Source organism: Petaurus breviceps, unplaced genomic scaffold (assembly GCF_028583685.1).
Source record: "Petaurus breviceps papuanus isolate PSGF00001 unplaced genomic scaffold, PetGlider_PUasm1.0 90792, whole genome shotgun sequence".
Taxonomy (NCBI): Eukaryota; Metazoa; Chordata; class Mammalia; order Diprotodontia; family Petauridae; genus Petaurus; species Petaurus breviceps.
This window is the reverse complement of record NW_027187347.1, coordinates 8241369-8257193: the sequence shown is the minus strand read 5'-3', so window position 1 is coordinate 8257193 and position 15825 is coordinate 8241369. Positions and strand designations below refer to the sequence as shown.

General features: G+C 38.5%; 1 protein-coding gene across 2 annotated transcripts in view; it reads right to left on the bottom strand.

Annotated features, from left to right (window-relative positions):
• The window catches only part of CUNH3orf52 (chromosome unknown C3orf52 homolog), a 48730-nt gene that overhangs the window by 17923 nt on the left and 14982 nt on the right, over positions 1 to 15825 (bottom strand). For both annotated transcript variants that reach the window (XM_069069831.1, XM_069069832.1), the window contains exons 2-3: positions 10888 to 11014; positions 48 to 178 (exon numbers count right to left, since the gene is read on the bottom strand). In XM_069069831.1, coding sequence (XP_068925932.1) covers positions 48 to 178; positions 10888 to 11014 — 258 coding nt within the window. The remainder of the gene's footprint in view (positions 1 to 47; positions 179 to 10887; positions 11015 to 15825) is intronic.

The following is a 15825-nucleotide window of genomic DNA, read 5'->3' as shown; positions in this document are numbered from 1 at the left end:
GTTAACTATTCACAGCTAAATGAGAGTGCATGAAAAGGTACAATTACCCTTTTACTGAGCTCGTTAGACAATGTGTCCTCTTCAGTCATACACTCTTCTGGAATCTTTAGTGTGAGCAAGAATGTCTTATTAGATGCTAATTCAAGTATTTCATTTTCATCTTCATCTCTGTAGCTTGCTAAATTAAAAAAAAAGGAAATAAAATCAAAATAGCCCTTGAGAATAAATTAAAAGAACCTGTATATTCTTAATGACTATTGCAAAGAAAGAAGGTAAAGTATTGTGTTATGATGAAGGAACACAAAAGCAAGACCAGAGTTTGTATCTAGTAAGTATAACTAGAAATATAAGTAACAGAAACAGGCTTAAATCAAATGAATGACCCTAAAGACTGTCAGGATGGTTCACCTATGTTTGCTTTGTAAATGTTGAGCCTTGTTCATTTTAATTCTCAGATACCACACACACAGCAGATTCTGGGATGAAAGGCGTTAATTCAGTTTAGCTAATGGTTGCCAAAAGCACTGGCTGGCTTCAAAAGCTGTCCAAAGATATAATGGCAAAACCAGGGTAGAGTCTCATAGGGCCAGCAGAGGAGAGCCTGTATCTAAATGTTATGTGTCACTAATATACTGTAGATATGAACTGGTCCAACCATTCTGAAAAAAGAATTTGTAGCTTCACCCAAAGAGGCTCTAAATTGCTCAAATCACTAAACTTTAAGACAATGATGCTACTATTAAGCTTAGATTTCCCAAAAGATCAAAGAAATAGGGAAATTGGGGAAAGATCCCTCTCTCTCCATATATATGTATATAAATACAAAATATACATACATGTGTGTGTGTATGTGTGTGTGTATGAAACCAAGAAAAAAAAACTTTATAGCAGCACTTTTTTGTTGTGGGAAGGAAATGGATGCCCATCAATGGTTGAATGAATTATGATATATGAATGTAATGGAATATTACTATGCCACAAGAATATAAAAGAGATAGATTCAGAGAAACATGAGAAGACATCAGAGCAAAGCAAGCTGAACCAGAAAAATAATTTACACAATAAGTACATTGTAAAGAAAAAATAGGGCAGCTAGGCGGCACAGTAGATAGAGTGCCAGGTCTGAAGTCAGGAAGACTCATCTTCCTGAGTTAAAATCTGGCTCAGACACTTACTAGCTGTGTCACCCTGGGCAACTGTTTACCTCAGTTCCTTATCTGTAAAATGAGCAGGAGAAGGAAATGGCAAACCATTTTAGTACCTTTGCCAAGAACACCCCAAATGGGGTCACAGAGAGTTGGACACAACTAAAACAAGTTAGCAACAAAGAAAAACAACTTTGATAGACTTAAGAACTCTGATCAATTCAGTAAACCATCATGATTCTTCTATAAGACTGGTAATACATGGATAATGCTTCCCACATGTTAACAGAGAAGTGGTGGACTAAAAGTACAGAATGAGACATACATTTTCTGACACACATACATTTTCCGGAAGATACTTATTTGTTACAAAAAGAAGGTTTTTAGTTATTTTTCTGTTTTTGTTTTTGTTTCGTTTTGTATTTGCTTAGGGCTATGGAGCTATGAGGGGAGAAGATAGTAATAGTGATTTTTAAAAAGAGAAAGAAAAGAAACATTTGTAAATATATATTTTATATATATATATACATAAAATAGTAGAATGAAGAAAGTTTTGAAAGTGACAGAGACAGGCAGAATAGTATAGTAATTACAGTGGAAAATTTATTATATACATAAAACAAATTGTATATAATTCAGCGTCACAATTTCATATGCAATGCTCTTTTCTGTTGTTTGTATATGGAAATGATCATATTTGTTAAAGGATGTATACATTTATCATAAAAAAAATTACTGTTATGTGACTCACCTTGGTATCATTAGGTAGTCAGGACAAAGAAGTTACTTTGACCAAAAAAATTCAAACAAGAATGTAGGTGAAAGACTGTTTTATAAAATCTGTCCATCCCCCAACACACCTTTAAAGATGCAGATGGTTGGGTGTTTTTTTTTTAACCAGTCTTTGCCTTGGACTGATACATGGAATTAGAATGTTGACAAAATATTTGCCAAACAGAAAACAGACTTTGAACTTGGCCTCTGGCTCTGTAGTGTTTAGAAATGATATTCTTGGGGTGGCCAGGTAGCACAGTGAGTAAGAGCACTGGCTCCAGTGTCGGGATGACCTGGGGATCGAATCTGGGCTCAGACACTTAGCACCCACCCAGAAACACCTGACCATGTAACCTTGAGCAAGTTACTTAACCACAATTGCTTAAAAAAAAAAAAAAGAAATTATATTCTTGTAAACAATGAGTTTTATGTTTCTACTTATGTTCTAATGGGCTCTTGCAATTATCTAATTGTTTTTTAATCTGTTCAATTTAAAGGAAAAACAGACCTTGACTCTGGGAGCTGCCACCGTGGTTGAATAACCAGTTATTCACCATTAGCTCAATGCTGCCCCAGTGGAATAAGGTACTATGGGTTGCTTTCTCTTGGACAATGGGAAATAAACAGGTAGTAGGAATTCAGCTCCTGTTTATAGGTGACCCCATCTAACAAAAGCTAGCTATCATACCTGGTAGTGATGGCCTGCAGTGGCCATTGAAAAGGCAAGTTGCTCATAGTAGAATAAACCTCAATGTAACAGACGGACTAGTAAAGAAACCCAAAAGAATATTTCAACTGTTCCCTAGAAAAATGGCAAATGGGAGACAAAAAGGAGGATTAATAACTTTGTACCTTTCTTGAGTCACATTGCTCCTATAATAGGAAATGCAATGAACATAGACTATATGTACGATTCCAATGGATTCCAGTGAAAGACAGTGCGATAGAATAGATAGTATGCTGAACTTGGAGTCAGGAAGGCCTGTGTTCCAATCCCATCTCTGACCCTACCTGGCTCTATGATCGTGGGTAACTTCATTTCTCTAAAACTCACTCTTCTGGGCATTGAACTCTAGGACATCTAAGGTCCTTTCCACTTCTAAATCTAGGAACCTCTAATCCTATGACCTCAAAGGTCAAAGGCAGGCCCAAGGATAAGGAGGAATGTCTAATAGGCACTGATTATATGAGTTCTACATTGAATGGATCACATATATAGGACTTCATCCATTCATTCAGCAAATATTTATTAAATGTATCCAATATATTGGGAAATGTGCTAGACATCAGCAAAGAGAACACAACAAGTTGTAAGACTTAGTCTCAGTCCTGTACAGACTCAAAATCTGGTAGGCAAGATAGACCACTTATACAAGAAGATGTTCAGTGTTAAGAACCTAAAGAATGATGTCATCAACAAGTGTCACAGTAATGAAGAGAAGAGGAAATGGGTGATTGGGAAAGATTTCATGGAGGAAAGGGAACCCCAGATAACAAGAACAAAAACGATGATGATGATAATAACAGTAATAAGGCAACTAGCATTTATATGGCACTTAAAGGTTAGCAAAATGCCTTACTTAAATTACCTCATTTGAGAAGATGGACCTTAGAGGAAAGCTAGGGCTTAAACAAGCTGGAGTGGAAAGGAGAGAGGAGGAGGGCAGGGAAATTACATTGCAGGAAGGAGAAAGTTTATGCAAAGGAATAAAGGCACTATTTCAAGACAAAAAAAAATGAGATCAGTTTGTCTAAAGTAAGGATTCTTAAAGGGGCAATAGTGGGAAATAAGATTGAAGAGTTAGGAAGGGGCCAGCCCAAGTAGTTTATCCTTTAGGCAATGAAGAAGCACTAACAATTCATGAGCAGCAGAGTAAAATGTGCCAAGTGATGTCTTGGGAAAATTACATGGCAGGGACACGTAGAATGTATTGAAAGGGGGAAGAGATTAGAGGTAGAGATAGATGCCAGTTTGGAGCCCATTGCAAAAGTACAAACATGAGGTAATGAGAATCTCAGCTAGTCTGCGGCAGGAATGAAAAAATAAGAATGGATGTGATGAACATGGCCAAGGAAGGAATGACAGGACTTGGCAACTGGCAGGATGTGGAGGTGTTTAAAGAGGAGCCAAGGAAAACAGGAATGATGGCACCATGGGCAGAAATTTAGAGACAGAACTTTTAGAGTTGGAAGGAACTTTGTAGATCATCAAGATCATTCACTTTGTAGATGAAACGAAGATCTCAACAAGTTAGAGCATGTATCCATGGTCACTCTGCTGAGATCAGAACCCAGGTCTCCATATTTAATAGGGGGAGGGGGGAAGGGGAGGTTGTAAGAAGTATAGGTTTGGGAGAAAAAGATGATGAATTTGGTTTTATACATGTTCATTTTTAAATGGTGATGGGACATTGAAGCTAAGATGTTTAGTAGACCACTGGAGATTGAGAACTGAAGTGCTTGGGATCTAGATATATCTATAAGGGTACTATCTGTACAGAGGTGGTACCCTCTCTACAGATAGGTGTAGGGTAGGTGAAGGTATAAGCATAGATGACATTTATGAGCAAGATGGGAGTGAAAAGAGCTGAAGGCTGAGTCCAAAAGAAGACCAATGTTCTTCCTAGGTAGTGTCCTACAGAGGAAACAACATTAGATCTGGAGCTAGAGGATCCAAGTTCAAATTTAACCTCCTGATGCTTACTATGAATGACCATATAAAAGCCAGGATTTATATAGTACTTCAGGGTTTACCTATATTATCTCATTTCATCCTAACAGTAACAATAACAAAATTTTGAAATCCAAACTCTGAGGGGTAAGTGGTATTATTATCTCCCATTTACAGGTGAGGAAACTGAGGCTGAGCGAGGTTAAGTGACTTGTCCAGGGTCATGATGCTGGAAGATATTGAATAAAGTATAAACTTCTTTTCTTTCTTTTTTTTTAAAAGCAATTGGGGTTAAATAACTTGCCCAAGGTTACAGTATAAACTTCTTAACCTAACATTCAGGGCCTCCCATTATCTAGTTCCAACATACCTTTCCAGGCTTATCTTACATGGTTCTTCTTCATATGCTGTATAATACCTACAACCTCAGTGCGGGTGCTGGTTTTGTGTATAATCCCTTTTTTCTGTTTTTCCATGGATATATAAATGCTTATTTTATTTGGTATCTGTTAAAATCAGAATTTTTTTTAAAAGATTGTAAAAAGGACCACTTGCCATGTCTTATTTTTATCCTGCTCCCTCTGATCTCTGCTTTGCTCATGCCTTTCCCCATGATTGGCATGTACCCTCACCATCACCATGCAGACACATAAAATATACACTGAAATCTTTACTTTCCTGGGACGATATATTTTGAGTTGGGAGGGACTCCAGAGATAATATATATCTAACAACTTATTTTACAAATGAGGAAACTGAGACCCAGAGATCATATTAGTTATCCAAGTTTCATCAAGGACCAACTCAGGTTTCATTCATAGCAGATGGATTTAAGTTATTAACTGGGGTTGTGTTTTATTTATATACATATTTATGAATATGCATATGTATATGTAAAATATGTGTGTGTCAGTCCCAAAAGCAGTTTTAAGGTTAAAACTACACTAAGATTTTTGGGACCCCTGTAACTGAACTGGTATTACAGTTATTTGAACATACCATATGTCTTCCACCAGATTATAAGCTTTTTCAGGGCAAAAATTGTGTCTTATTTCATCTTTATATTCACAGCATCTATCAGCATGCCCAGCATATGACAGACATTTCATAAACATTTGCTGAATTTGATTTATCAAACTGTAGGAGGTGGTTCGGCATAGCGGCCCATGACCGCTCCTTGGAGGCTAATTCTGGTGGATCCCCCAGCTCAGGAGTTCTGAGCTACAATAGGGTTAAGACAATTGAGTGTCCACATCTATCCAGCATTGAGGACTGGAGGGCCACCAGGTTGCCTAAGGGGGTGGGGGGAGGGTCCAGGTCAGTAAGAGTGGGTCAAAGCTCTCATGCTGTTTAGCAGTGAGATCAGGCCCATAAATATCAGCCCCTACACTTCCAGCATGACTGAGCTCAGGAGACCCAGAGGAACCAGAAAGAGCCAATATCATCCCCCCAATGCCTCACACATTGCCCTATATAGTAAATGTTCAATAAATATTTGTTGAATGAAGGAATGGAGTAGCATGGTAGAATGTGGTCCAAGAGAAGTTGGGGTAGGGATTATCCTTGGAAAGGAGACCCAGCTTCCTGCAACAGGAGCCAAGAAGAAAGTTGCATAATATTATGGGATGGAGAGGATGGGAAAAATCATTACTCATTTATATAGCACCAAAGTTGACTGGTGCCATCAGAGAAAGATAACCCAATTCCCTGAGGTAATGTGTTAGGCCTAGCTGCAGAAACATCTACAATATGTGAGGTATTGTGCTGGGGGCTATGGAAGCTACAGATATATAAGACCTGGGCCCTGTTATCCAGCATCTCAGTAATCTGCCATCAACCTCTGCCAACAGACTAGATTTTTTTCCCATGAGTCACCCTATACTAGGAATTTAGACTTGTGAAACATGTCTGTCTAGTAATAAAACACGACGTCATAAGTTATCTTCTGTGACTCACTCCTTCAGAAAGAAAACAGATCTATTTCTCATAGTATCGCTTAAACATGTCATGACAAAATAAAATCCCCCAACCACGCTTGGGGTGAGGAAGGGAGCCCAGGTTGGGATGTGTGACATCATCAAACCATTTTTATTCAGTATCTGCCACCCTTGGAATTACGCAGCGTTACTTATCTGCAGTGACACGACCAAGTCTATCCCTTATATAGATTGCGGAGGATTTCTTCTGAGGCAAGAAAACAATTTTCTCTTATACAAAGTAGAGCAGCTACACAGAGGCTTCCCTAAATGAACTAAACATCCAAAAAAATAAATGGATCTGTGAAACAAGAGGCCAGTGAGAGTCTTCAGCCACCATCCCAAGATTGTCATGGTTTCCTCTCTTCATTTTCTCATGCTTTTAGGAGTATCTGACAGAAGGCAAGCAAGGGCCTCACATCTCTGCCTACCCCAATTTATCCTCTAAACACTCCGAAGTCATTTTCTTAAAGCACAAATCTGACCATATTATCCCACTCAAGAAACTCCAGTGGTTCTATGTTAAAAAAAAAATAAACCACTCTGTTTGACATTTAAGGCTTTACAGAACTGGCCCCTTCCTATTTTTCCATTCTTCTTACATAGGATATTCCCAAAATCTTGGTACAGTTTTAACTTCAAACTTTAATTGCTGAAAACTACACTAAGACTTTTGGAACACCCTGTATATTACTCACCTCGGCCCACTCTTGGGTCCAGCCCACATGCCATTCTTCATACATGGAGCTCTTTCCATATCCCCCAAGTTGTTGCACAGACTCTCTCTGATGCTTGGAATGCTCTCCTTCCTCACCTCCAGCCTCTTAGAATTCCCTGCCTTCATTCACTCTCAGCTCAGAAGCCATATTCTGCAGGTCTTTGCCCAGTTCCCCCAATTGCTAATGCCTTCCTCTCTAGGATAGAAAGTGTATTTGCAGGCATGTGCTATTCAGTGCTTGGTAGCCAGCTCTCAACAGGGGGGTAAATGTGTGCGTGTGCGTGTCTGTGTGTGTATACAATACATTTTTAAATTTAATCAGCATTATTAACATTTTCTCCATCACTTCTTTTTAGGCCAGACAATCAACAAAACAATAAATCAAGTCCTGATTTGTAGCTGTGGTTTTTGAGGTGTAAACAATTGAAATGAAAATTTAAAGATTGGATCTCAATTGGATCCCTATCTGTACGATTTACTTGTCTTATGTATATATTCACTCTTCCTTTAGAATGTAGGGTCCTTGGGGGCAGGGACTGTTTTTGCTTTTTTTTTTTTTTTTGTACTCCCAGCACTTAGCACAGTTCCTGGTACAAAATGAAGAGGACCAATGACATCAGAAGGGTGATGTGTTGACTTGCAAGTGAATTGCACTGAAGTGAGGGAGAGCAGTGCAGAATCATCAGCTTCACTCTCCTTGAGAGTCCTTGGAGTCTGGGGGCAAGACTTAGGTCAGGATGACTGGCGATGGGTCAGAATGCAGTGGGAAACCTTGGTCTTTTTAAGGTAAGGTCTTTCCCAGGTCTCAGTTTGTCTGAGGCAATGCCCATTCAGTGATTAAAGGCTAGGTTAGAATTGAGACAAAGCATGGCCTCGTTTGCTTTCCCAAAAGAATCATTCTGTGAGAGGAAAACCCTTAGAGTTTCTGGTCAGAAGAGAAAACAATTGCTATTTGACTCACTCTGAGCCCTCCAAACAGTAAGCAAGTAAGGCTTGGTCTAGAACCTAATATTGGCCAATTAGTGAGAGTCAGAGTGATTTGGATTTAAAGCCATGGTAGTAGCTCCATTTGAATCACAATTGACTCTTTCAAAGCCTGTTTTTTTCCGAGCTGTATTTCAAGAAATTATAAATGAAACTACATGAGGCAAAACAGTACATGGTAAATTTTTTTTAATGCTGATTGATTGATTGAAGTACATCATGATTCCTAGGGAAGGTCAGTGATTTTTAGGAAATCACACTTTTTGGTGTTGGAATAGAATTCTGCAAAAGTCCAATCTGTTTCACAATAACATGCTTAACCAGTGGTCACCTAGCTTTTGCGTGAAGATTCCAGTAAGGGGGATCCCATCAAGGTACATCCCATTCTATTTTCAGAAAGCTTCAATTATTAAGAGGTTTTTCCTGAAAACAAGTCAAAATTTGCCTTTCTACAACTTTTGCTCATTGCTCTAGCTTTGACCTCTGGGGTTAAATATAACAAATTAAATCCCTCTTCCACATGAGGACCCTTTGAATATTTGAAAACAGTTATTATGTCCCTAAGAAAAAAACATAATGTTTTTGTTACTCCTCCCAAAAAAGATTCCTTTCTACATTGATATTAAATTGATTGGTGACTTGATATGCATTTATTCACCACCCCCATCCTTTTTAATTCTTCAGTTTTTTAGTTTTGCAGTTTTCAAAATGTTTTCACCTATTACATAATCTTATCCTCTCAGCCACCCCACGAAGGAGGCAGGACAGATGTTATTATCCTGACTGTGCAGATGAGGAAATAATTTCAGAAAGCTCAAGTGACATATTCCAGGTTACACAAAGGTTGCAACAGGAGAATTTCTAACTCTTCCTCTGGTGCTCAAATCAATCACTCAAACATACTCCACATGCCAATGTCAAGTCCCCACCATTCCCTCCCATGGCATACTTTATTCTTTATTTTTATATTTTTGTTTCTAGTTCTAAATTCTCTCCCTTCCTCTGGCCCCTCCCCCACTCATTGAGAACACAAGAAATACTATACCTGTTATACACATATGAAATCATGCAAAATATATTTCCAAGTTAGTCATGTGAAAAAAAAAGAAAAGTAAAGTAGACAAATCTATGTTTCAGTTTTCGTTCACCAGTTCTCTCTCTAGAGGTGGATAACATTTTTCACAGTACTTTGGATTTGTCATGGATTATTACATTGATCAGAGTAGTTAAGTCTTTCACAGCTTATCATTACCATATACCATGTTCACCTACCTCTGCTCACTTCATTTTTCATCAATTCATATGTCTTTCCAGGTTTTTCCTGAAAGTATTCCCTTTTCCATTTCTCACATCACAATAATATTCCATGAACAATCATATATCATATTTTGTTTGGTCATTTCCCAGCTGACCGGCATCCCCTCACTTTCCCATTTTTTTGCCACCACAGAAAGAACTGCTATAAATTTTTGTACATATGGGTCCTTTTCCTTTTCCTTTGATCTCTGTGGGGTACAAACCCAGTTGTGGTATTTCTGTGTCAAAGGTTATACACCGTTTTATAGCCCTTTGGTTATAGTTCCAAATTGTTCCCAGAATGGTTGGAGAAGTTCACAACTCCTCCAATAGTGCATTAGTGTTCCTATTTTGCCATATCCCCTCCAACATTTGTCATTTTCCTTTTCTGTTATATTAGCTGTAATGGGAATGTAAATTTTAAAGATCTTCCCTGCCCCTAGGCTAAAGTGCACCTGGAACCTGGGGTGGAAGGTTTGTTTTTCAGTAGATACTTTTTGATTGGCCAGTGAGTCAATAAGGTTGTTACATTCTCTGAGCCAGGAGAAGGCTATATAAGCCCTGATGTGTAGCTTTGTTTTGGGGCTCACTTTGAGAAGTGTTCTGTGATTTGATCTGGATTCTGGGAAGCCGTTGTCCAGAGGCCCCCGGCTTTGAAAAGCCCAGATGTTGAAACCCAGATGTTGATTTGGTATAGATGTAATGGTTGGACAGTTTGGAAAGCTGTCTACTTGATCTGTTTCTGTCTTGATAATTCTGCCTGTATACTTTGAAGTTCAGGGTGCTGACCTTTTCCCCTGAACAAGGTAAACAATATTTTCTGACTGATTAAAGTAAGCTTGTTAACCCATTTTGAGTTGCTTTCCTTTATCAAAGCAGATCCAAGAACCTGTGGTGCCAGCAAACCCTGAGGACGCTTGGGGTGCTTGCCGCTATATTAGCCAATCTGATAGATGTGAGGTGGTACATTAATTTATATTTTTCTATTTATTAGTAATTTGGAGCATTTTATATGACCATTGAAAGCTTTGATTTCTTTTCCTGAAAACTGCCTGTTTATATCCTTTAACTATTTATCAATTGGGGAATGGTACTTATATTTATAAATTTGGCAAGCCTCTAATTTCCAAACCACTTCCATATCCATACTATGTAGCTATGAGTTCCATTTCTTGGCCGCTGAAAAAACACAGAGGACAACCCAACCTAGATTAGTAAGAATTATGCGCGTGCACACACACACACACACACTTGCATATACATAGTATGTGTATGGATATAGATCTCTCTCTCTCTATCAAATTATTTTTTTTTTATTCTTACCTTCATGGATAATCAAGCTTATAAAAATCACTACGATGAGGCTTATGAAGAAAACGATTGCCATCCACAATTTACACTTCCCCTTCTCAGGTTTATTGCAGAATGTCCGTTGTTTTTGTAGTCTAGCCTAGAAAATAGAAGGGCATGATCAGCTAGCATTGAACAAGGTAGTAAAGCAGGCTTTGAAGAGTCTTCCAAAAATGTACCTATCTGCAAAAATGTTTAGCATTACCTTTCCATAGTTTACACTTACGGTACCTAACAGGAAATTTTCACACATAGAATTCATATCCTGCAGAATAAACATCTCTGATAATGAGTTCCAGGAGCCATAAGTACCATGCTAATACTAGGATTACCACCATCTCTCAGGTTGTTGATCCTTTGGGAAAGGGGTTATCTTTGTAGCCAAAGTCATAAGTAGTAACCTGTGCTTTACCCTAGGGCCCTGAAATATTGAGCGTATACAAACCTATGCAAGTGAGCTCCCTAACTCAACCTGCTGATAACTTGAGATCTTCAATCTTCCCCAACATGGAAGTGTCAGGGTAGGTATCCTCCACCACCTCTACTGGTTGATCTGAGGATACATTTAGTATTTCTTGCTTTGGGCACCATTGTTGCTAGTTAGAGTTCTGCAATTGACTATAATCAAGAATGGAAAATGTTGGAGGACAGCAGCAGATTTAGGCTTGAACCATTACCCTTGATGGAAAGATTTTCTCTTCTCTCCTGACTATCCAAATTCTATCTAAACTTCAAAACAACCCACACTCCACCACTTTAACGGCACATCCTTAACCACTCAGTCCTAAGAGAGCATTCCTTCTGAATGCCTACATCACAGAGAAAACTAGCTATCTACAGTCTGCTTGAAGGTAACTACTATATGCTATACTTCTTTGTATCTTTGCCGCACCTACTCCCAATGCTTGTCTCATGTAGTAGATATATCAGAGGGCCCTCCAAAAGACTCTAAAGTCTCTCTATAAGAAACTACCCACTGAGTTTACCTCATCTTGGCCTTTAGTCACAAAGGGCAGTCTGAAGTACCATGAGGAACAAGAATGCTGGACCATGGGACTGGGGTGGAATGGATACAGGGAATCTCTTTTGTGCTAAGAATACTCCTTGGAGGTTAGTGTTATACCCCTACTGTCCAGGACTGCATAGAAGTCCTGTCATAGAAATCAACTTCTAAAGAAATAAAGTGGTAGATTAGTGGAATAGAATAGGTACACAATACACAGTCGTAAATGACCATAGTAACCCAGTGTTTGATAAACCCTAGAAGTCAAGCTCTTAGGATAAGAACTCACTATTTGATAAAAGCTGATGGGAAAACTGGAAAACAATATGTCAGAAATTAAGTATAGACCAACATCTTACACTGTATACCAGGATTTAGACATAAAGGGTGATACCATAAGCAAATTAGGGGAGCATGGAATAATTTACCTTTCAGATCTATGGATAAGGAAAAAAATTTATGACCAAACGAGACAAAGAGTATTACAATGTATATAACAGATATTTTTGATTATATTAAATCTAAAAGTTTTTGCACAAACAAAACCAAGGTAACCAAGATTAGAAGGAAAGCAGAAAGCCAGGGGAAACTTTTTTATATCAAGTGTTTCTGATGAAGGCCTCATTCCTCAGATATATAAAGTCAAATTTATAACAATACAAGCCATTCCCCGATTGATAAAGGGTCAAAGGATATAAAGAGGCAGTTTTCAGATGAAGAAATAAAAGCTATCTATAGACATATGAAAAGTGCTCTAAATCAACAATGATTAGAGAAATGCAAATTAAAACAATGCTGTGGTACTACATCTCACTTATAAGTTGGCTAATATGACAGAAAAGGAAAATGATAAATGTTGGAGGGTATGTGAGAAAATTGGGACACTCTTGCACTATTATTGGAGCAGTGAACTGATCCAACCATTCTGAAGAGCAATTTGGAACTATATACAAAGTGCTATAAAATTGTGCATGCCCTTTCATCCAGCAACATCACTGCTAGGTTTGTATCCCAAAGGGGTCCAAAAAATGGAAAAGTACCTATCTGTACAAAAATATTTGTAACAGCTCTTTTTGTGGTGTCAAAAATAATGGAAATTGAAGGGATGCCCATCAATTGAGGAATGATTGAACAAGTTGTGGTATATGCTTGTAATGGAATACTCTATAAGAGTACTATAAGAAATGACAAAGGGAATGGTTTCAGGAAAAGCCTGAACTTACATGAACTGATGAAGAGTGAAGTGGGCAGAACCTGGAGAGTATCATATTTGGGGAAAAAATATTATTCAAAAAAAGAAATCACCTTCTAGATCCATACTACCTAAAACTCTGGACAATTTGCTAGACAAGAGGCCTCTCAGAGTGGAAGTTTTTGTACTTGAGCCTTTATCTTCTTGTAGGATGTAAATAATATCTTATAGAATACATAGGAAGTCAGAGTACCAGGAAAGATGCTATTGTTTTGGGTTCTTGAATAAGAGAGATCTGGGGTCATTAAAACCAGAACAGACCCATAAGATCTTGGGGCAGGGAGGTCCAAAATCTTGAAGGTCACAGTGTTCATTTCTTTGATTCCAAATAATCATTTACCTTCATTTGCTCAGATATAGAAGAACCCATTCATATCTCTCCCAATTATCCTGTAGAAATAACTAAAGGGTTCACAGGTGTTACACATCAACTCAGATGTTTTTAGATGTGTCACTTGGTTTTGCTGATTTTTTTTCTCTTTCTCTTTTTCTTTAAAAATTATTTGTTGTAAGAGATGGTTCTCTGGGATGAAAGGAAAGAAGGAGGGAGAAAGGTAGAAATCCAAGTGATATAAAGAATGTTAACAGCAAAATTTATTTTTAATCTAACAAGAATCTTGTCTGGTTTTAAAAACATTCACTTAATAATTTCTGTTAGAAACCTTGTTTTGTATTGTCTTCTTTTTCTTGCGGTGGATAAGAGTATGGATAAGTGTGGCAGCTAGGTAGTACATCAGATAGAGTGCTGGGCCTAAAGTCAGGAAGACTCATATTACTGAGTTCAAATCTGGCCTCAGACACTTACTAGCTGTGTAACCCTGGGCAAATCACTTAACCCTGTTTGCCTCAGTTCCTCATATGTAAAAGGAACTGGAAAAGGAAATGATAAACCATTCCAGTGTCTTTGCAAAGGACCCCAAATGGGGTCAAAGAGTCAGACACAAGTGAAAGGATACCAACAACAGAGGTATGGACCTCAGATTTTATCAGTATAGGGAACTTCCACTGCAGAAACTCCCTTCACCAATATATACATACATATATACACACAGATACATCTACATGCATATATATCTCAACAACTTGTGTATATTCCTGGCTAAATTGGTCTTAGAGAGTTGCTAAGGGCACTAATGACTTGCCTACAAACACATAACTAATATATGTCAGAGATGGTACTTCAACCTGGGTGTAACTCTTACCAAAATTTAATAGCCCTCACCAAAAGGAACTCTTCCTTCTAGTCACCTTAAATCCCTTATGATACAGCTTAAATTCATTCCTTTGTATCTTGCCCTCAGCTGAAAAGAGCTGCTAACTAGCTTTAATTTCATGATATTTTCAAATCTAGGAAGGTTTATTATACAGTCTTTGGGCTTTCACTTATCTAAATAAGCCTGTTGTTATTATTTTCAATCCCCTTTAAGCCACTTAACTTTTCCCTCCACGCTGGCGATTGATTGCACAGTTCTGGAAAACACAGAGGAGAAATACCACTTCCTTCCTCCCTCCCACCCCAACTTTATCTCTTTTAGCTTGCATTCCAAGCCAATGCAGTGGCCACAAGACGGTACTCCATTTTATTGGGTTTGGGTGATAGGAAACAAGAAATACTCTACTAAACTCACAAACTTTCAAAGTATTTTCCTTTACAAATTTGTGTAGACAGGGTGTGCACTCCGTTGCTGAGAGACTCATGTTTAATCATCATGGGGTCTGACTGTCCTCTGAATGCCTTTCAAGTTCCCCACATGAGACTTCAGTTAAAGTCAAATCCCAGAGTGCCCTGGATAGTCTAACAAAGACTGAATAGGAAGGTAGGATTACCTTTTGGCTCCAACAAGCTATCCTGTTCTGTATGTACCCCCTCAGAAGCAGACATTAAACAAGGGAGAGTTTCCTGACGCATAGGAACATGCCTTCATTTCCACATCAATCTTGCCAAGTGTCAACTCAGTAGTCATTTCATTTCTTTTCTCTAGTATACGGTATTGTGTCCAGGTTGGACTCACTCTCCCAACTTCTCCACCTCCTTCCCAACCACCTTCCCAACCCTCAAGAAACCTCTACCCTAAGGTCCATTCTCCTGATTGGTGGCTCCCTAGCCCAACCACCATTTCATGAAGGGCATTAACTATGGTCATATCACTCCTAGCTTGGCTCTTTCTGGACTTCTCTACCTCCTCCCCGTACACCTCACCCTCTCTCAGGTTAGCCCCTCCCCCTTCCAGCTCTGTTTATTTATTGTCTTTCCCCATTGAAATGTAAGTCCTCTGAGGGTAGAGACCATCTTGCCTGTTTGTATCTATGTCCCAGCACTTACCACAGTGTCTGGCACAGACTGAACACTTAATAAATGCTCCATGTATCCATTTATTTGTCTATAAACTTACAAACTCTGACATTTATACGAGGTGTGACTGTGACATTATATGATGATTTTTTAAAAAATCAAAAAACATCAGAATTATTGAAAAATGAATGCAGAACAGAGAGTTTTATTTCAGAGGATTTGGGATTACATCTTGCTTCTAGGAGCAGTTAGGTGGCGCAGTAGATATGGCACTGGCCCTGGAGCCAGGAGGACCTGAGTTCAAATTCAACCTCAGCCACTTGAGCTGTGTGACCCTGGACAAGTCACTTAACCCCAATTGCC